At 40.6% G+C, this 21,914-nt stretch overlaps 2 protein-coding genes across 13 annotated transcripts in view; one reads left to right on the forward strand and one right to left on the reverse strand.

The window, feature by feature from the left end:
- Lar (tyrosine-protein phosphatase Lar) overlaps positions 1 to 19,499 on the forward strand; it is a 242,314-nt gene extending 222,815 nt beyond the window's left edge. For 3 of the 5 annotated variants that reach the window (XM_076305363.1, XM_076305366.1, XM_076305367.1), the window contains 7 exons: positions 6,276 to 6,415; positions 6,492 to 6,694; positions 6,765 to 6,931; positions 7,067 to 8,424; positions 8,501 to 8,727; positions 9,824 to 11,630; positions 11,721 to 19,499. In XM_076305363.1, coding sequence (XP_076161478.1) covers positions 6,276 to 6,415; positions 6,492 to 6,694; positions 6,765 to 6,931; positions 7,067 to 8,424; positions 8,501 to 8,727; positions 9,824 to 11,630; positions 11,721 to 11,789 — 3,971 coding nt within the window. In that variant the 3' untranslated portion in view covers positions 11,790 to 19,499. Of the gene's footprint in view, positions 1 to 6,275; positions 6,416 to 6,491; positions 6,695 to 6,764; positions 6,932 to 7,063; positions 8,425 to 8,500; positions 8,728 to 9,823; positions 11,631 to 11,720 lie in introns of all 5 variants that reach the window. The other 2 variants (XM_076305362.1, XM_076305365.1) reach the window with 1 other exon arrangement.
- A 49-nt stretch (positions 19,500 to 19,548) lies between these two features.
- LOC143143739 (putative Golgi apparatus membrane protein-like protein CG5021) lies at positions 19,549 to 21,792 on the reverse strand. Of its 8 annotated transcripts, XM_076305371.1 has the most exons (7): positions 21,741 to 21,782; positions 21,555 to 21,617; positions 21,268 to 21,366; positions 20,738 to 20,814; positions 20,432 to 20,666; positions 19,843 to 20,097; positions 19,549 to 19,762 (listed from the first exon to the last, which is right to left on the reverse strand). In XM_076305371.1, exons 4-7 carry the CDS (start codon positions 20,800 to 20,802, stop codon positions 19,697 to 19,699), a joined length of 621 nt encoding a protein of 206 aa, XP_076161486.1. In that variant the 5' UTR covers positions 20,803 to 20,814; positions 21,268 to 21,366; positions 21,555 to 21,617; positions 21,741 to 21,782; the 3' UTR covers positions 19,549 to 19,696. The 8 variants fall into 8 exon arrangements, with proteins under 8 accessions (XP_076161486.1, XP_076161487.1, XP_076161489.1 ...); XM_076305372.1 differs by lacking the exon at positions 21,555 to 21,617 and having other exon boundaries at positions 21,741 to 21,785; XM_076305374.1 differs by lacking the exon at positions 21,268 to 21,366 and having other exon boundaries at positions 21,741 to 21,766.
- Positions 21,793 to 21,914: the final 122 nt, after the last annotated feature.

A 21,914-nucleotide genomic window follows, 5' to 3' on the forward strand; every position in this document is an offset into this window, starting at 1 on the left:
GATGCATGATGAAATTTTTGCTTTTCGTTTCGTCATCGTCCTACCCTGTTCCCAATTGGTACCACACGGCGGTACCGTCCGAAGACCTGCACGATGAAGATTTTTTTCACACTTGTAACCGACCTCGCCAATCTCGACCGATCTCCTCGAAACAAGAAAAGCACACGCAACAATGAACGCCGATCGAACGAGCGTTCGCGTCGCGTAATCGTACGAGACACGCCCGGCAATCGGCATTATCGCCGAGCGGATAAATCGCGGCCGGGAAACTTTTTCTCTCGGTGGTCCGTTGACACGTCGTACGAATCGCGGACGATCGTTTCGCCGGAACGAAAAATTGAGAACAAACGTGTAGGATCTCGGGGGGAAAGACAGCCGTACCAGCGGCGGCTCGGTTCTTTTGTCTTGAAAAATAATCGAAGTCCTTGGACGCGAAATCGGAATCATTTGTTGCGAAGAGCATTGTGGAGGCGTCATTGTCGCGGGAAAAGTCGTACGAACGCGTCTCTAACGATGTACCCTCGAACCTTTTGCACTCGGCACCACGGAACGCCGCGGATCCTCTTTCGTTTCACCGGCATCACTGCCGCCGCCACCACCACCACCACCACCACTACCACCACCACTACCACCACCACCGCCACCACCTCCGAACTCCCAGTTCCTCCCACGCATTGTCCCGTTTACGGACCGACCGATCCAGTCGTCCACCCTCTAAGAGCAGACTCGGCAAAGCGAGGCGGAACGATAAAAAGCACTGCTGAAAGCACCCTGCCGTGTAAGCTCGCACATTGTCAAGCACAAAAGTTCACCGTCGTGTATACGTATACTCGTTCGTTATTGTCATTGTCGCCGCTAGTACCACCACCACTACTATTCTATAATTATATTATTCTAAACGTATTATCGATCTACGTATATTTTCTATCAGCATCGCTGTGAGTGTGCGCACGGGGCACCGGTAAAATTATTATTGTTGTAATTTTTTTTAATTTTTTTTCCCTTCTTTTCTATGCGGGCACCGTTTTTCGATCTCGCACCCATCATGCACGCATGTGAAGTCGCACACGCGTGTCGCGCACGATGAAATGGCGTAGAAAAAGAAGGGGGAGGAGGACGAATATTTACGCACCTACGCACAAAGCCACACGCAGACGCACGCCTTTCTCACCGTACATCCTAGTAGACTATATCGCTACCACTACCACGCACCACTTGAAAAGCACCCTTAGCTTCGAGTAAATAGCCGACAGCCTGAAGGCAGTCGCGTGCACGCATGCACGTAGGTCGTGTGCGTGGGTGAGAAAGTGTGTGCGCGCGTATACCTACGAAGATCGAAATCGTTCGTGCGTTCGCGCGCGAGTGACTCTATATATATGTATATATATATACACACGCGCGGCCGATATTTACTCGCTCGACGTCCGCGCATCGGGAACACCGTATACGTCGCGACACACGCAACGACATATATACATACGTAAATAGGAACGCGCGCGTACGCCCGTTTATTAAAGTATACGTATATATGTACACATGTGCCACGCGCGCGTCAACGCGTGCACACGCGTACCTGTACACGTGTGGCTGTGTACATATATACGTATACATCAATCGGCGTCGCGATAGTCGATGCGATATATCGTGCCGAGCACCAGCACTGAAAGCACCCTCGAAAAGCACCCCCACTGTCGATTGTCGTGCAACCTGATTCGCGCCACCTCGAGGTGATCTCGAACCGATTCGCGAGTCTTTCGACGCGTCCGTCGTTAATTCCCGGATTACCAAGCGGGTGGCGTGTATCGCGTCGAGATCACGACGAGCGGACGCGCGTGCGTGAATGCGTGAGCGATTGGGTAAAAGAGGAGTACGGGATGCAAGAGTAAACGACGCGGTAAGGGAACGCGAGGTGACGGGGGGATAATAAGACCAGGGATGAGAGTTTCGAGGAATCGGAGCAAGTATCGCGGGTAAATACATCGATCGACGAATGTGTTTACAGTCCGAGCGCGAACATAGTCGGGTGACGAACAGCAGCGTAATTCGTGTCCGCGTGGGAAGGAAAGTGGCGCGCGGGGACGTTTATTTTGAAACATTTGAATACCAATATCCATACGATCTTCTTCATTGTCTTCATCCGTTTATTCGACAGCCACGAGTCCGTGGCCAAGACAAAAGTGTTTCGATCTCGATGCGGAGAGTCGCGGTCGACGAGGATCGCCTACCATCGGGAGAGGTACGTTAATTATTTCTCCGTTCGGCGTACAGCACACCGATGATCAACCGTTTCCGCGTAAACGTTGCGGCGATGCGAGCAGGATTGCACTCTCGATGGAAGAAACGATCGCGTCGAGCGTAGACTCGCTACCTCTAGTCGATACCGAACACCGATTGATCAATAATGCGGGATTTCGTTAATTTTTTACACTCACCAAGCTCGTTGGAATGATACCACTCACACCAGCCCTTCTCTATATATTGTCTATACGTGCACCTTCGTTCTCTGCATGCAAGACACCGACCTATTTCTCCATCTTCTGCCTCTGTAAGTTAACCATCGTATCTTTGATATTGAATTACTATTTTAATCGGTATGTATAATACGTTTCTTTTATATATCACCGCGTATTATACATACCGTCTACATATCTATGTATTATACCTTTATATCGTGTATTGATACTTGTTACATATTCTCCTAGGTATCTAGAAAGAGTATATTACACTTGTATATGTATGTTTTTTACGTTTATATTTGAATCTCTAACGACTTGCGGTTAAGGTCGTATCTTTTTCCGTATGTAGCTTGTAACGTCAAAATATCGAGAATTTCGATCATTGACGAATCCTCTTTTCCGTTTCGTTTTCTATCAAAGGCCCAATTCGAAGCCGCACCCGTCTTCCTGACAAACGCATGCTTTCCTTATCCCTTCTAGATTATTCCTTCGATTCGATCCGCCTAGCAGCCGCATCGATAAAACCAACAACCAAAAAAACCAATCCGAAATCCGAGTACATACCGCGTATCGTACACGTTCGATCCGACCGATCTAAACGACACGCGCTTCGTTTCGCAGCCACGTCTACGTGCGTTATTTTGCGAAGAATTTTGTGATTTTTGCGTGGGTGAATGCGCGGGTGGATGCTGCTAGTGAAACAGAAAGGGAGCAAAAGGGGAACGAAAATATTTTTTATCGTATCCGAAAAAATGCCGTCCCTCTGCCTTTCTCTCGAAAATCTTTTCCCAGCCAACGTTTTTTGCGGGTGACTTTTTGGCGTGGCGAAACGGAAGAAAATACAGAAAAGAAAAAACAAGTAAACGGAAGGAGAACAATTTTTCCCCAAAGACGTTCTCTTCCGCCTGATCGACTGGTATCCCCGTCTCTTGTTCGTGAGTTTTTACGTACGAAAACGGCGACGAGGAGGAGGAGAGAAAAGAAAAAGAAACAAAAAAAGAGAAGAAGAAAGTGTGGAAAGAGGAGAAGGAAGGAGGCGCACCGCGAATTTTTTCTTCCACGACTTTTCTCTGTCTCTTTGGACAACGATACTCGTAGCAACACACGGAAATCCTTTCGGTTCATGCGTCCCGAACGAGTCCCACACGAGTCCAACAGAGTCCCTTCTTCTTACATCTTATGGTTTTTATCCTCCCTAGCTTTCTTTTCAGTAGACATTTTATCATAGGTCTTCCCTCTCGACGCCCCGTGCCGCGAGGGAAAGAACGCGCGCATGGAACGCGAGCCGAGGTATTCTTTCATTTTCATTTGGTTTCTTAAATCCTTTCCGTATCGGTAGATCCGGTCCATTCGTTTCGTAAAGGAAAGCCCGTCGCTTCGGACTAAGCGAAAAGAAACGAAAAGAAACGAGAATTCTTTCTCTCGGCGGCAGGGGGCAGGTGGACATGAGCCTTTAGTTATTTCATATTTGGAGTAGTGATTGCGCATGCCAAAAGAAAAAAAAAAAAAAAAAAGGTATATTCTCACATCTCCCGCCTCTCTGCGACCAACTGCAACCGAGGACCAAGCGATATTTTTCTATTTAACGATCGATTCGAAAGAGAATTTTGTCCACCGACATTCCTCGGCAGAGCCAATATAAAAAATATTTCGAACAGTGCAGGGGATGGATACGATTGGAATCGAGCGCGTGGGAGGGAGGGAACGAACGAACGAGCGAGTGCGCGTGTGCGTGTTTTAACAAGAGAAACAGACAGAGATTCATATATTTTTTTTATCCTAAATCGAAACGAAAAGAATAGCCGTAAAAAAAAAAAGGCCATGTTGACGTTGATTAATAATCAGTAGTATGCTACCCACTGATATGCCTAAATATACTAAATATTTTATAATTCTACTCAATATACGTGCGAAGTTGACACGAATTTTTACGAGTTTTTTTTCCCACTTTTTTGGCGACTTTTGGGGCGCAACTGAAGAAAGTGAGTATCTCTTAGCTCGTCTCGAGTTGTGCCATGAATTTTCTTCCTATTTAATCGTTTTCTCTATAGTTTTCATTTTCTCCGTCTCGTTCGTATATCGTTTGTTTTTTTACGTCTGTGAGAGCGACTATTTTGGAGATGTCATTTTTTTTTTTTCTCCCACCCCCAATATTTTTGTTGCTGCAGTCGGCAAGAAAATATACGATTACGACGGAAATTATTTGCGTGTAACAAAACGCTGCGACTGCGCGCTCGCCAAGTTTGTTTTTTGCGCTGCACATAGCGAACTTGTGGGTGTAATTGATACGCATTAATAATTACGTCAATTGCTACGATAGAACAGAGATCTCGCTGACCGAGCGGTACTTGATCGCGAACAGCAATCGTTTGGCTTTTCTTTATGTCGTATCTACCTTGCAACGCATTTTTATTTTGCGATTCTACGTAGAAAGTTACAGTTATTGTTCACGTACGAAATTAGGTACTACATAGACAATGCTAAACATTTTCGTTTCGTTCCGTTTTATCTCGGTTGGTTTCGTTTCTTGTCTCTTACGATTGATTTGGTTCCTATTTTCTTTTCTCTTTCCTTTTTTTTTTTTCTATGTAATATCGATAACATTTTCGGCGTCGGATACTGGACCGTCCATGAGATAGATCGTCTATCGCCAATCAGAATCTACGCGAAAGAAAACATCGTTTCGAAAATAGAAAAGAGAATAAGAATAAAACGGGAAAAATAGAAAACGGGATATAAAGCTTGAAACAAAAATGTCGGACCGGCTTTGAAAACTTGTAGTGACTAAAAAATAATTAAAAAAAAAGAAAAAAAAGAAAAAAACAGACGATGCGGCAACGTTCCCGCGACAAATTATCGAACCGGTTTGTCGATGTGGGTAACTGTAAATACACGAGGATACATTTTGTTACCCCTTGCACGTCTATCGAAAAACACGAATGCACGAGATTCTGTTGGCACAGTTTTCATCCACGCCCAGCACCAATGATCGTAGATCGCACATATTATACATATGTATAAAACTGCTTCGTTTCTCGTCATGGACTCTCCAATATTGCCGTAGCATTATCGTCCAACGTAACCGCGCGCTTGCATCCCGATGACGTATTTATACGGGCGTTCATACATTCGCGTTCTCAAACCGAATGCAGAATAAAAACATACATTATTGGTATTCAAATGGAGGATTATATCGTGCCGTAGGGACGTAGAGCATGAGGTACTCTGCGTACCTCGTAATATTGTTTGTACGTCGTTTTGTCCGTGTGTGATTGGTAGCATGTACATACAATACATATTCACTATTACTTTCTCTTTACTTAGTCCTCTTCGACGATTTTCATTCGTTTATGATTTACCCTTCCATCTTTTTTACACCGCGTTTTATTAATTTCTTTCGTGCTCGATCCTTTAATCGCTCTACGATGACGCTTCGACTCTTCTCGTACTTTTTTGCTAAACAATTATACTATTTGCTTCCGTTACAACGACGAACGACCGTACCACGAACGATCTACGATTACGTACACGCTTGAACGTTACCGAGGAATCATTATTTACGCTTTATTTCTCCATTGATACTTAGTTTTAATCGCTTATCCAGTTCATCGGACAGACCGAACGTACAGCCTGTTCTTTGTTTCGTTGAGTTTGTTACATTTTACGTTCGTTCGTTTTCCAGGTTCTTGTGTCTCTCATTACGATATTGTTTGATCCCCCTACACGCGCGATTGTGACTTTGTATACGTGAGAGCGTGACTGTGAGTGTGACACACGCCGAGCGTAAAGTACACGCGTTAATTATGCGTTGCGTTCCAGTCCCGGGAGAACCTCAGGATGTGAAAGCGACGCCGATCAATTCAACCGCGATACACGTCGAATGGAAACCTCCGAAATCGAAAGAACAAAACGGCGTGATAAGAGGTTACCATATACACGTTCAGGAAGTAAGAGAAGAGGTGGGTAGGTCGCTATCGGATATCAAATCGGGAACCGACCGTCTGAAGTCTAATTATCGTAATTTGTCTATTTTAGGGGAAGGATCTCCTCAACGAACCGATACGACGCGACGTGCAAGAAGTTGGTGTGCTGGAAGTGAATATTACCGGTTTGCAACCAGACACGAGGTACTCTGTACAAATAGCCGCCTTGACGAGAAAAGGAGACGGCGATCGTTCGTCGCCGGTTCACGTCAGAACACCTGGAGGTGTACCCAACAGGCCTCAGGTTAACGTTAAGTACGTACAATATCGATTGAATAATTGCGTACTCTCTTGTTCGTGTTCACGACACGGTGAACGTTTTCAGAGTTCTGTCCGGAAATCCCGATGTGCTCGAATTGGAATGGGTGCAGCCTTCGCAAACCTACGGCAACCTTTTAGGTTACAGGATAAGATACGGGATCAAAAACCAGACGCTCAAAGAAGAATTTATCAAAGGAACGCATCAGTACACCTATAAAATCATGAGTCTTGGTAAACTAAATGGAACTTTCTTCTTTTTCTTCTTCTTCTTCTTCTTCTTCTTCGTAAACGTTTCTCGTTTTTTGCTTATCGTAAGATGGTACTCGATTCCATCGATCGTTAACTCACGTTCTTTATTCGCAGAAGAACGGGGAGTGGACTATGAATTTAGAGTTGCTGGACAGAACGAAATCGGATTCGGACAAGAAACGGTACAATACTGGTCCAGTCCCGAAGAAAAACCTACTGGATCGCCAACGAATTTGTCGTACTTCTTTCAAACACCCGACACAGTGTGCGTGACGTGGGACAAGCCCCTCCGGCAGTACAGAAACGGTCAGATAATCGGTTACGATGTTCAGTTCAATAAGAAGAACGACCATTCGACGACCATCGACCGAAACACGACCAAGACTAGGGCTGTTTTTACGAACTTGGAAGAAAACACGGAGTACGTGTTTCACGTTAGGGCGAACACGTCGAGTGGCGGTGGCCCTTTCTCGGAGAAGATCACGATAATAACGGAAAAAGACATTGGCCGGGCACCGATGTCCGTGAAAGCGGTGGCTACGTCGGACACCAGTGTGGAAGTTTGGTGGGAACCGGTACCCAATCGCGGAAAGATCGCCGGTTATCAAATATTTTACACGACAACCGCCGTGGAAGACTTGGACGAGTGGAAACAAAAGACCGTTGGCCTCACGGAATCGGCGGATCTCGTCAACTTGGAGAAGTTCACTCAATACGCGATCACGGTAGCCGCGAGATACAAGACCGGTCTGGGAAGGCTGAGCGATAAGGTAACGGTGAAGGTGAAACCGGAAGATGTGCCTCTGAATCTAAGGGCACCGGACTCCTCGACCCATTCCATGACCCTCTCGTGGGCGTCGCCTATAAGACTGAACCCGATGAACTACAAAGTTACCTTCGACGCCGTCAAAGAGTTCGTCGACTCGCAGGGTATCACGCAAACTCAGATGGTCCCTCGGAGACAGATTCTACTGGATCCTACCGTAACAACTACCACGATAAACGAACTACAACCGTTCACAACCTACAATGTAAACGTAAGCGCGGTGCCGCGCGACGGACAGTACAGGCCACCGGCTAAAATTACGGTCACCACGCAAATGGCGGCGCCCAAACCTATGGTGAAGCCGGACTTTTACGGGGTGGTGAACGGCGAGGAGATTCAAGTGATTTTACCTCAGGCTTCCGAGGAATACGGACCAATTTCCCACTACTACCTGATCGTTGTGCCTGAAAACAAATCGACGGCCGACAAGCAACCCGACGAATTAACGGAAGACATGATTACAGGCAAGGGTGTCAAACAGGAACGAGAAAACGCCCCCTACATCGCGGCCAAGTTCCCGCACAGGGATATCCCGTACACGTTTCACTTGGGCAGCGGAGACATATACGAAGGTTACGAAAATCGGAAACTGGAGAAGAATAAACGATATAGAATTTTCGTACGCGCCGTGGTCGACACACCGAGAAAGGTAAGCTTCGCGGAGCAGAGGTACTGCGAGACAGACACCAAACGGAACCGTCTAACGCGAAACTTTGTGCTCGTAGCATCTGTACACATCGTCGCCCTTCTCCGAGTACCTGTCGCTCGATATGAGGGAAGTACCACCGGGTGAACCACCGCGACGTCCTAATCCAAATACTCCGGTGGATGGAAATCCAGAGGTTTCCGTAAAAACTAGCGGACAAGAACCGGGCATGGTGTGGGTAGTCGGTCCAATAATAGCGGCACTGATGGTCAGCGTATTTCTCGTACTCCTGTTTGTTATCAAAAAGTAAGTACTCTGGGACCTCGATTTCCATACGATGGGACATACATGGATAGAAATCGATAGGAAAAGTATTCTACGGCGAGAGTAACGTACTCTGTACATAGTCAAAATCCATATACAGTAATTCCCGCTTTCGAGACCCAATTTTTACCCCGGATTCATCCTCTCTACTGTTTATATTTATGTAGTACGAGCGACCGCTGACCGCAAGCGAGAGCAATCCGTATTGACCTCGGCTCGAGATAAAAGTTGCTATATACCGACCATTCGGCTTTCAAGCGAATTGCCAGTCTCTATTTTGTTTCTTGAAAATAGGAACCAACGTACTATTGGATACTTCGTACACGAGTTATTAAACTATCAACTTATCCAGTAAGTTGTTTTTTTTTTTTTTTTTACGTGGGGGAAATCTTCGAAAGACTTCCCCGATCCCTTGGGGAGGGGCCGGGAGGAATTTGACCCACTAAAATCCACCACGGTGACTATCCTCGCACGTTCTCGGGGGGACACCGGGAACTAAAAACATCAAAGCTTCCGGTGCCCCGCCACCACTTTCCATAGGGACAGTTGGGTGTGTTACGGGAAAAAGAGAGAGAAAGGCAATCCGCCTCGTTCGTTGATTTTGGCAAATGTTAGAGACAGTAGTGGAAAGATTTAATGACACGAAACGTAAACACGACAAGAACTCGGAAAGGATTGTCTCTTCGAATTCAAATGCCCTTCGTCAGCAACGTTTTTGAACAGTAACAAAACGAAAATGAATTCTGAATCGTTGGCAACGTATTGTATTAAGGTAGAATAGAAATAAATACGATGTAACGTCGAACTGCGCACGAACAAAGAGTACTGGTTTTGTGCGACTTTTCACGAGTTAAGTAGCAGAACGTCGGAACCAGTAGAGCGCGCTCAACGCGAGACGCAGTGCATTTAAATAAACGTACATTCTAAGGAATACGTGTCCGCTTGAGACCAGGTTACATGTAACCATCTTATCGTTTATTTTTAACGTTACAGACAATAACGATAGTGATAACAATGACCGTACTAATATCTTCAACGAAACGAATCCTACAATTAACCAACTTTGTATTTGTTTCAGACGAAGACAGCCGTGCAAAGCACCCGATCAAGCAGCCGTAACCCGACCGTTAATGGCTGCCGACATCAGTTCGAATCACGCGCCATCCGATCCGGTCGAAATGCGCCGTTTAAATTTCCAAACGCCCGGGATGATTTCTCATCCGCCGATTCATATCAGCGATTTGGGAAATCACATCGAGTGTCTAAAAGCGAACGACAATCTAAAGTTCAGCCAGGAATACGAATCGATAGAACCCGGCCAACAGTTCACTTGGGACCACTCGAACATGGAAGTAAACGCGTCGAAGAATCGTTACGCGAACGTGATCGCTTATGATCATTCGCGAGTGATTCTTCAAACGATCGACGGCATATCGGGCACAGACTACATAAACGCGAACTATTGCGACGGTTACAGAAAACAGAACGCGTACGTGGCCACTCAAGGGCCTCTCCAAGAGACTTTCGGGGACTTCTGGCGAATGTGCTGGGAATTACGATCGAGCACGATCGTAATGATGACCAAACTCGAAGAGAGGACGAGGATAAAGTGCGACCAATATTGGCCCAGCAGGGGATCCGAAACTTATGGTCTGATGACGGTGACGATCACGGATATTCAGGAATTGGCCACCTATTGCATCAGAACGTTCCAAGTCTCCCGTGCCGGATACTCCGAAAGACGCGAAATAAAGCAGCTGCAGTTCACAGCCTGGCCGGATCACGGCGTACCTGAACATCCTGCTCCGTTCTTGCAATTCCTGCGCAGAGTCAGATCCCTGAATCCACCGGAAAGCGGGCCATTGATCGTGCACTGTAGCGCCGGTGTTGGGAGGACCGGTTGCTTCATCGTGATTGATTCGATGCTCGAGAGGATCAAACACGAGAAAATGATCGACATATACGGCCACGTGACCTGTCTGCGCGCCCAAAGGAACTACATGGTGCAAACCGAGGATCAGTACATATTCATTCACGACGCTCTCTACGAGGCGGTGATCTGCGGTAACACGGAGGTACCCGCCAGAAATTTACACTCTCACATCCAAAAGCTCATGCAACCGGAGATCAACAACATAACCGGGATGGAGCTAGAATTCAAGAAACTGTCCAACATTAAAGTGGACTCGTCGCGATTCATATCGGCGAATCTTCCCTGCAACAAGCACAAAAATCGGCTGGTACACATTTTACCGTACGAATGCACCAGAGTGTGTTTACAACCTCAGCGCAACATCGAAGGATCCGATTACATAAACGCCAGTCTGATCGACGGTTATCGTTACCGAGCTGCCTACATCGCGACTCAGGGACCTCTATGCGACACCACCGACGACTTTTGGCGCATGCTATGGGAGCACAATTCCACGATCGTTGTCATGTTGACGAAATTAAAGGAAATGGGAAGGGAGAAGTGCCATCAATATTGGCCGTCCGACAGGTCAATTCGTTACCAGTGTTTCGTCGTCGATCCGATCGCGGAGTACAACATGCCCCAATACATTCTACGAGAGTTCAAGGTGACGGACGCACGGGACGGGGCGAGTCGCACGGTCAGACAGTTCCAGTTCATCGACTGGCCGGAACAGGGTATCCCAAAGTCTGGTGACGGATTCATCGACTTTATCGGTCAAGTGCACAAAACGAAAGAACAATTCGGTCAAGACGGACCGATAACCGTGCATTGCAGCGCCGGGGTCGGAAGAACGGGAGTCTTTATCACGCTTAGCATCGTACTGGAACGTATGCAGTACGAAGGGGTCGTTGATATTTTCCAAACGGTCAGAATATTGCGAACGCAGCGTCCCGCGATGGTTCAAACTGAGGTTGGTTCGATCGCGATCTTTTCTGCGCAAATTTCCCATAATGTGACTCCGAATAACACGTGTTTCATTTCGTTTTGTTTGTTTCTCTAGGACCAATATCAGTTTTGTTATCGTGCCAGTTTGGAATACTTGGGTTCGTTCGATCATTATGCCAACTGACAACCCGATAACCGCGAGGAAAGGGAATCCACCAGGGATAGAAGAGATCGTCAGAGAAAGGAGAGAGACGTCGAAGAACGAGCAAAAGTACGACGCGTCTAGTACAATGAAGTACTCGAGGAGTATGTGTAACTATTCAATGAACGGGAAATGTAGCCTATACTATGATTCCGGGCGTAACGTACTATACTCGTACTTTCCATGGACAATTACAGTAGAAACGCGATAAATTTACTAACTTCTTGGGCAGCTAACTAACGTAGCAGCCGTGAGTATCTTACAATTAGTCAATGGTGTTGCAGCAATCTCAGCCGTGCGGAGAACTTTTAATTTTTCGCGGTATCGTAAGTGCTGAAACTCAATTTTATTCAAATTCCCGAACGACTGACGGGACAAGACTGCCGCTTAGAACGTACGGCTAAAGTAATCGTAGAAACAATCATATCTATAGAAATAATCCTTTTCCGAAAGTTTTTTTACGGGTTACGGAACAAGTAAATGAGGGAAGGCGTAAGAACGAGCGAGAAGAAGGAGAAACGTGCATACGCGAGAGCGACTACCGCGTTTCCGATCCAAGAGTCGATCGAGCGGAGACTAATTTTGTTTTCTTCGTGTCGAAGGGAAACAGAAAGAAGGAAAAAGATCATGGAAAAATCGTAATCGAAAGTTCGATCATTGAAACATATCTAACTCGCGATCATCCGAGACACCTATCGCGATTACGTTTTTTCAGGCCCCTCGAGAAACTACGGTTGTTTAGATAGTCTAAACCTGAGACAAACTGACGGGGGATTATCGTTGCGATCGTGTGCCTCTCGCAATCGAACATGTGAATATAAGTTCAAATTTTCCTATCCATTGGAGAACAGTGCTTCCATTATTGTGGGAAACGTAATGTCTGAAAGCGAGCGAATACGCGCGCAAATTCCGCTTCGTCAGGAACAGGAAAAAGAAACGAGAACACGGACCGTGACACGTTCTAAAAGTACTTATCATCGACGCGACGAAAGATATCGACCACAGAGAATTCGCAGAACATCTCCGTAATAAGCGTCGAGTAAACAGAGGGACGCGAATTTCCGTTCACTGACACGAAAATTACCATACTGCCAAATCGACAATTATTCATGCTGAGCCCATTACGCACGATAGGGATCTTCTCATTACCTACTGTAATTTTAAGTAGATCGTAACCGATTGTTCTAAGATTAAAGTATAAGCGATGCCATTAGATGATGAGGATGAAAACAAGTGGGTCTGAATGAAGGAAGAGTGAAAGGAAACGGTGCCTATATTCGATTAAAAGGCACAAAAGTGTTGTGCAGGTTTCTATGAAAACTAATTTAACTAGAAGCACAGTGTGTCGGATTTGCGTACCGTTCCCCCGAGCCCTCGATGCCCTCGTGTACAAAGTTCCATTGTAGGCTTCTACCTCGACACTACTTTTACGATTTTCCCGGATATCTAAACCAACAATTTCTCCAAACTTCGATCATTCCTGGCTCGGTTTACACTAAAACCGAGTTGCTTCGTGTTGGAGATTAAACTCGTTCGTAGTACAACTTAACCAGAAACATAGTTCACAATCGAAACAAGTTACAGCCCGTAGAATCAACGAAACTTGATGCTAGCGTTATCATCACCGGCACCGAAGTGTCAAAGCAATGCCAAAAACGAACGTTGACAACGATGCAATCGATCCCGCGCGTTCACCATCCTTTTTGATAACGATCGAAACTTTCGACGTGTATTACTTGTATATTGTAATCCGAAGAGTTGCAAACTTCGTAGTCTACGAGGACAATAAGCACATGCTCGTTTGTATATCTTCTATATTTCGAAATTCTTCGTCGTTCCATTCGGTATAGAAAGTCGTTCCACCGCTGTTCGATACGATAGAATGTACAATTCTATTCACTAAAATGTATAAGTAAACACGATAACCAATGGTACCCCCCTCTATAATGAATGGATCCCTTTTTGGTTTTTGGCATTCTTTTGGCTTCGGTTGTTTGCTCGTACAATAATCTACGCTCGGTATAATATTGAAAAACAGTTAGTATTACGTTCTTAATTTCGGCTTTGAAATTTCAAACTGTTGAATCGAGCATTAAAGACTTTTTCATTTAAAAGTGGTTCGAGGGTCAGGAATTGTGACTAAGTGTACATAAATGCACCGTCTGTCATTAGCAACATTATATAAATATAAATATAAATATAAATATAAATATATACATATATATATATACATATATTTATTTATGTATATACATATATATGTACACACACGTTTTCATGTATGTATGTATATGTATACGCATAAATAATAAATAATATATACATAGATATATATTACGGATATCTCAAATGAAGAGAGTACGCATTGAAAGAAGCTGTGTGGATATTTTCCAGACTATCGGGATTGATGCTTGATAGCCGAAAAGCACGTTGTCTGTTAACATTCATCAGATTTCATTTTAACGCTTTTCATTCTATTAACACATTTTTTGATATAATCTTTTTTAACTTTTGTACAATAAGTCTCTTTTTTATGCAAACTTACCGTGCATACATATTTTTTAACGCGAGATTTACATTACAGACTAAGTCGATACTACATTTTTTCAGAACGTGCATTTATTCTTATCTCATATCTTTTTATTTCATGTTGTAAGACTGAAGGCCATTGTGTCTGATCTATTACTACGTATTCTCAGTACTTGTAATAGTACTTAAAAATGGCTCGGTCATCGTTGAAAGATAAACTACTTAATCATTGTATATCTCATTGTTTACTCAAGCTCCATGACACTATTTTTTTTTTTTTTTTATTTAAATACTCCGTTCTTCTGTGCTTTAATTATAATCATATTCCTTTCTCGGTGGTTTTTAATCATTTTCAATTATACATGCAACGAGTGTAAGGAGTATTCGTACAGCGATTAATTTCAACAAAAATAATAAATTTATTTTTTCTTTTTAATTCGTGAAACCAACAATTCTTACGTATTTTTTCGAATCCGTAAAAAAAAAATACCATGTAATTTGATTAAAATATTCGCACGCTTTACGAAAATATTGACAAAAATTTACAAACTGGCAAAAATAAACGCGTAATAAAACTATTCGTAGAATTCATCGTTTAGAAAAAATAATATCTATATTTGAAACTCCGAAACTAAAAGGCAATACTTAATATTTGATAAGGTTTCGTTTTAACTTTACAGTTATTGCAAGCTTTCTAGGTATTGAATTAAATAAGTTGGAAGTAATGCTGGGTGTAATACTACTTCTCTCCTTTACAAGAGCTTCAGCTTTATAACTTTCTTTGCATAAAATATGTTTTCGCATCTTACGTTCCATATAGTCCCATAAACGTTATACGGGAACAACGTTTGGTGATTGTAACGGGGTCTATATTCATGAATCATGGGCAGTGTATTTGAAATCGTTTTCTATCGTACAAACGAAATTGTCTTTAATGCAATTTTATTGTACTAGAAATAAAATGGATTTTTTAAATATCCATGTATCAATTTCCAACACTCGTATAAGTTCATTCGTGTACACATACGTGCTTTATTGTTGGCAATAATTTCCAAGGGGTTCGTGCTCTACATTTCTTTGACACTACATCGTATAATCTCCATAGGAATTGAATGCCTTAAATTTACTCACATCCGGAAATCTTACCCAATTACAATATCCCATTGGTGTATATGTTACGTACAATACTACGCGATATATTAATATTGAAATTCTTCTAGAACTCTCACAGAACTTCTGCACCTTTTTCGATCATTCGAATGATGACACATCGACGTCCACTTCTTGGATTATACAGGGTGTTGCAGGACGAATGATACCATCAGGGAGATGAGTAATTCTACGCGCGAAAACAAGTCGAGAAAAAGCAATAACATTTTTTCGTTCGAAGCTTCGTTTACGAGAAAAGCGAGTTTGAAAAAATTGTAGCACGACCATTTTCGTTTACACTTTCGTATTCGGTGTCCTTCGTGATATTCCGTTTTTGACCGTACGGCTACCGATTACCCTTGTCGTCAGTAGCAGCTGAGTATTACTCGATAATAATTAAGAACGTATTAACTACAAATGTTTAAACTCGTTTCCCTCGTAAATTCGTTCGCTTAAACTAACGATGTAAGATATGTCCGATTTGTTACACAGAGTATCATCGGACAAGTGGTGATTCAACGCGCGAAAACAAGTCGAGAGAAAGCAATAACATTTTCCCATTCGAAGCTTCGTTTATGAGAAAAGCAATACATTAGAAGAAATTATTTTTCATTTCGAACAATTCGTCCATTACCTTCGAGAATATAAATTATACTGATCTTCTCCTTTCGTCCCAACGCATTGGAGTCGTTCGTTCTTTTCGAATGACATTCAGCCTTTTTGAAAATCCTAATTCTGATAGATACGATGTTGAAGATTTCATTAAAATGGACAAGACCTTGCTACTCGTCTTCTCTAATAAAAATCCAGAATATTTCTATGGATAACTCTACTTTTGAGCCCGCTCAAGACCATTTGAAATCGAAGTTAATTTTTCTTCTTCGGATAACTTTGAATCATTATTAGAAGGGACTGCTGTGAATGAATCCCTTCTAACCCAGTAATAATTTATTACATTAAATGATGGAAAAGTGAAGAATTAATCGTTTCATTGAATCCTTATCATACCAAGGCGGAGTCCCTTAGGGACCCCAATATGTGTTTTTTTGATGCCATTCTGTAACTGTTAGAAATATGTAGCTTACAATTTTTATATGTGCTTTATTTCGATCGATAAGAACAAAAAAGGAAGAAATCGATTAAAATGATTTTTGCAATAAAATTAAAAACCTACAAAAAAATCTGTACGATCTTCGTGTACCATGTTCTCGAATGTCAGTTCCTTTCCTTTTACTTCTTTCGGTAACTGAGTTGTTTTGATAATGAGTTGAGATTGAATCGAAATAGACTAATAGCATAGAGTACAGAATGCGTATATACGTCCGAATGAATGAAAATGAGTCATTTGATACTGTGATCGTGTCTGCCTTGGATAGTTGTAAATAGAGTATAGAATGATAAGAGTAAGCCGTTCTAAACTATAAATGACAAGTGTTTGGATCATGGTGAAATAGGTGAGTCACCATGATGGTTTTGTAGGTTTGTCACGATTAATGAGATCGATGTTAAAACAAAAATACTATAATAATAACTAATATAACAATGAAAAAAACTATGGGATCTTTTAAGGACCCCCCTTGGTAAAGAGCGTCAACCGTCCCACCTTGGTATGGTAAGGATTGAACTAGTTTTTCAGATTATTGGAAAAATTACCGTTATTGGCTCTATTTTTCCAAATAATCAAAGAAAATTAATTGAATATTTATCTTCTTTAACTTTTGAAATTATTTCTATCACTATTCATGATTAAAAACTGTACCAGGTTTTTAATCCTCCGAACTGTGCCGTGACCCCAAAAAGATTAAAAATTTTCTTCCAAATTGTGCTTCTTTTAATTTATTATCAAACTTCCGCGGTACATTTGTAGCTGGTTTGATTGGTACTGCATATAGGTATAGTGTCGCATTCAGACAGAAGTGGGAGAATCCAAAAGACCTAATGAAACTTGGTTTGAATAATGCTGAGAAACATATACACCAACAAATTACTGCTTGACGTCCCAGTTTTGAAAATTTCAATTTTTCAAAAAATAACAATCATTTGAACTCAATTACATTTTTAGTTACTCGCTAAGAATGTTACTACGACAAAACTAGAGCTCTACTATTTCTAAACAAAGGATCACGGAATTTGTGATTACTAAATTGTAGTTTAGAGTATAAATAATCAGAGTCAAATATCTGAACAGGCAATACAGGGAAAATGTTTCCATGTTTATATCCTCGTCACTGTATATCGTTATTCTACGATCACTCGAAACCGATTGTATCGTGTTTACATTCTTTTTTGAAACAAGCTTTCTACAAATACTCATTACTCGTCTGGTTTTGCCAATTTGTAAATTTTCATTGATATTTTCGTAAACATCACGAGTAATTATTCGTTCTATTTATATAAAATCTATTCTAGGGATTTCCAGGAATATATACAAATTGTTTGCTTCGTGAAAATTAATTAATAAACGCAATTACATGTAACTTTATTTCAAGTTAGTGATTATACAAATACTTTTTACACTCATTATATATATACATTTAAAAAACTGGTACCCAACTGATATTTTGAATAAACAGGCCTTTGACACGAGCACGAAAGTTACTTTCGAAATGATTTTTTTATACTTATAATTATTTTTTATATTACTGACTTCATTCACGTGTACATTACTTGATCATCTCTTTATCGTTTTTACGTTACAATTATCTTAGCGATATCGTGCTTCTGTTAGAAAATAAATTTGATATTGTTATGCTGGTAATAAAGAGACGTGAAGCGACTGTTTTTCCGTAAATCAAACGCAATGACTAAGAAATCAATGAAATCATTTGTTCGACAAAAATGTGCTATTGCTAAAAAGTATAATTGGTATAGAAACCTACCAAAGTTGACTCGAATACATTTCTTTTTTTTTTTTTTTAATATTGTTATATGCGATTCACAGCTTCGTAAAAAATTCTTGCGTAAGACTTCTTTGCCTACAAATTTTTGCGCGACAAATATAATCTCCATTGAACATCTTATTAAAAGAAAAAACGTTAGCTTTTGAACTTTCAATTCAAACAATCTGTTTACACGATTCTTGATTCGTTAACGAAAAAGAAAAAGAGAAACAGAAAGAAACAAAAAGACAGAAATTGCAAAGATTTTGTCACGATAATTCTCAAGGTAGCATTATCCTTCCGATGTTACTTATTGGATCATTCAATTTTTATCAATGCATTTTAACAACTAACAAAAAGATGTTTGAATGCACAAAGTGCAGTATTGGCAACGTTGTCGACAACTTCGTGTTTAAAGTTCCAAACTAAAAATACAATACGTTTCGAGAAATGAAATTAAATAATTGTATAAATATATTACTATATAGTTATAAGTTGGTAGCATTAAATTGTATTCGATGAATTTACCAATACAAAGAAGTCCACGATATTCGTATATTTATAAGATACCGATCGTAATATTATTACGTTTTTTTGTATCATTCTAAAACTTTTATGTATCTTGTACTGTAGCCGCGTGTCTATTGTTAGTGTTTACATTTTTTTTTTTTATATCCCAAAATGTATAGCAATATGTGGTTTGTTGTATTCTTCTTCTTAAAAACATGTAACTCGCGTTTTCGGAGCAGTCTTTAATAATGTAACAAAATACAATCGGCCACTTACGCTCCGTGCCATATTACGACGAGTTTGTTACTGTATGTACGATCACCTCGAGTTCATCCACTCGGACAAGACAGTAAGTAATTACAGTCATTAATTCCGAGAAGAATGTGAATTAAAAAGACAAAGAATAAGTCAAATACTAAATATCGTTGAAAGAATGGGAAATTATTTTGTGATACTTTCTTGCCAGAAAGAATACAACAGGCTGAAGTGAATATGATAAATGCAATGTTACTAATTAATACTTATAAAAATTAAATATTGTGTAATAGAAAGTCTGTTGACAAGGAGAAATAACGTGTACATTATGTATTGCCCTGTGGCATCAATAAACTAATAACTAACGTGATGTTCATCCTTATCCATTCTTGGGAAATCGTGAAGAAAACAAAGATTAATATCTTCATTAGCAACTTTATTACATCATTTCATTAAGACTTATAAGACAAGCCTCCGTGTTATTATGTACAAATTTTCATTTTTCATCATGATGCACATTATGGCAAAATTGCTCTTAAATAATATCGTGGCTGCGAATTCGCAGCTTTATATCACATTAGTTGGTTCATTTGGATTATTCGCTGGAGGACTTCTGGTCATGATCGATGCAACCTACCATAAAATGAATGTTATAAATTACCTTGCGTTTACGAGCTATTGTACCCATACAATAAATTAATTTATCTACAAACATTTTGTATAACTTGTTTTCTCAGAAAATCGCTCGTAGCTGCGGATATATTTCGGTCGTTACCCATTTTGCATTTTACATATCCATACAGATTTGCGCCATTTAAAACAATTGCAATACACACGAGTAGCAACCACTTAAACTTTAAGCTAAACAGAGCTACCACAAAAAATACTGACCACAGAAGTGGACTGAGAATTAAGGCTAACCAAAAGATGCGAGCTTCTGCTGCATTAATGCGATTCTGTTGAGCACCCTGAAACACAGGGTACATAGTAGACCTTGTATATATCTTATAACAAGCAATTACAATTCTTTCCAGGACACTTTTGCCAACAATGGCACAGTATTAAATTCCTTTATAATTGACAAGATATTCTTAAATAGAATATATCAAGTGTATATAATGTGAAAATTAGTAGACTATATACTGTCCAATCGAATTGAAACAGACTAACTAAAAATATGCATAATAATTGGAACTGATGGTGCAATTATTTATTAAAGTATAAAAAGAACTCAGGAGAAATTAACAACTATACATCAGCCCTTAAGGGTAAATATTTTTTAAGAGTAAAAACTAAACCAACCTTTTTTGACTCATATACCCAATGACTTTTTCCATTATCATCAACGTAATTCCACCACCTAAGGCCAACCATCAGCCTTCCAGTAATATTTTTAACTGTCCAAAAATCCATAGACAAAAGTAATACAACGGTTACAAAGCTAGCTATAAAACTACTCGAAAATAAACCACACAACATGTAAACTATTATCGCCATTATTCTGAAGGCCAAATGAAACATGGTAACATATGGATGTCTACAACAATTCAATATATCAGTGTTAATATATCTTACTACTCTTATATTATTATATGTAAGTCTATATACTTGAGTTTGTTGTTATTTTGGCCTGCCTCATCCTCTTCCCCAAAAGCAATTGTATCGTCATCCATTAGCAAAGGGACCTAATAAACATATTCGCATGAAATTTAACAAAGTGACAAGAAGCAGCCATAACGCATCTGATAACGATACGATAAACAAAAATTGAAAGTTTGTCTTTCTGACAAAGAATCAAATGCGATAGTCTCTTAATTAATTGAACCATAAATTATCCAACCACTTAATTTTAAAACAAAAAGCTTATTACTGCAATAACAATACAACTGAAAAAGACACAATTTGCTCTATGGTTGTAAAATAAGAATCATGGCCTTTTGAGTTGTACCACTATTGCACTAAATGATTAATATCTTAAAATCATGAGTGAACTGTTTTGTCGTCACTTTCCTATTTATGTTTTTTCTCAAAATTCAACTCAATAAATATTTACGGAAATTGTTATTTAAATGTATATTATATAAAACATATACTATAAAAATGATATGTATTATGTTAATATATATATATATTTTTACCTAATAGTTATCCTATGGGGAAAAAATCCTCAATTTGCCAACTCCCTCGACTATCCAAGAAACCTCTCACCCCTATAAGATTGGATAATCGAGGGACTACTGTATAGAAAAATAAAATGCAGTATATGTATAACCAAAAACAAAATGACATTAGATTAAAATCAAATAGAACAATGAACGCCTAATAAAAAAAATTTCAATACACATGTGCTTCAGAAACAGATATATCTGCAATGGGTAATTATGTATATCGGATTGAACATATTTCAATTCTCTAATATACGTACGGAAATTCACGAACAAACGTCAATAATGATTCTTCTGATACGGCAACGAAATAACGTCAACTTCTATGTATCAACAAACAACTGTTTTATTATGTTTTAAAATAAACCGATATAGTAAAATCACAATAAAAAGCTTGGCGTCAACGTACAGATAATCGAATGAAATTAAATGTTTCATACACCTACCGACGCAGACGCCATGTTAGCACGTTGACAGCCACTGTGAACATCCACAAGTAGAAGACCTCAATGACCTCGAGTCATTATCACGTCAGAATACAAACCCGTTGTCAACTGTGATTGGCACGAGCTCATATGAATTCTAGTGAATTATTCAACCAATAGAGAGCCACGTTGAAT

This window comes from Ptiloglossa arizonensis, chromosome 2 (assembly GCF_051014685.1).
Source record: "Ptiloglossa arizonensis isolate GNS036 chromosome 2, iyPtiAriz1_principal, whole genome shotgun sequence".
NCBI classification, from domain to species: Eukaryota; Metazoa; Arthropoda; class Insecta; order Hymenoptera; family Colletidae; genus Ptiloglossa; species Ptiloglossa arizonensis.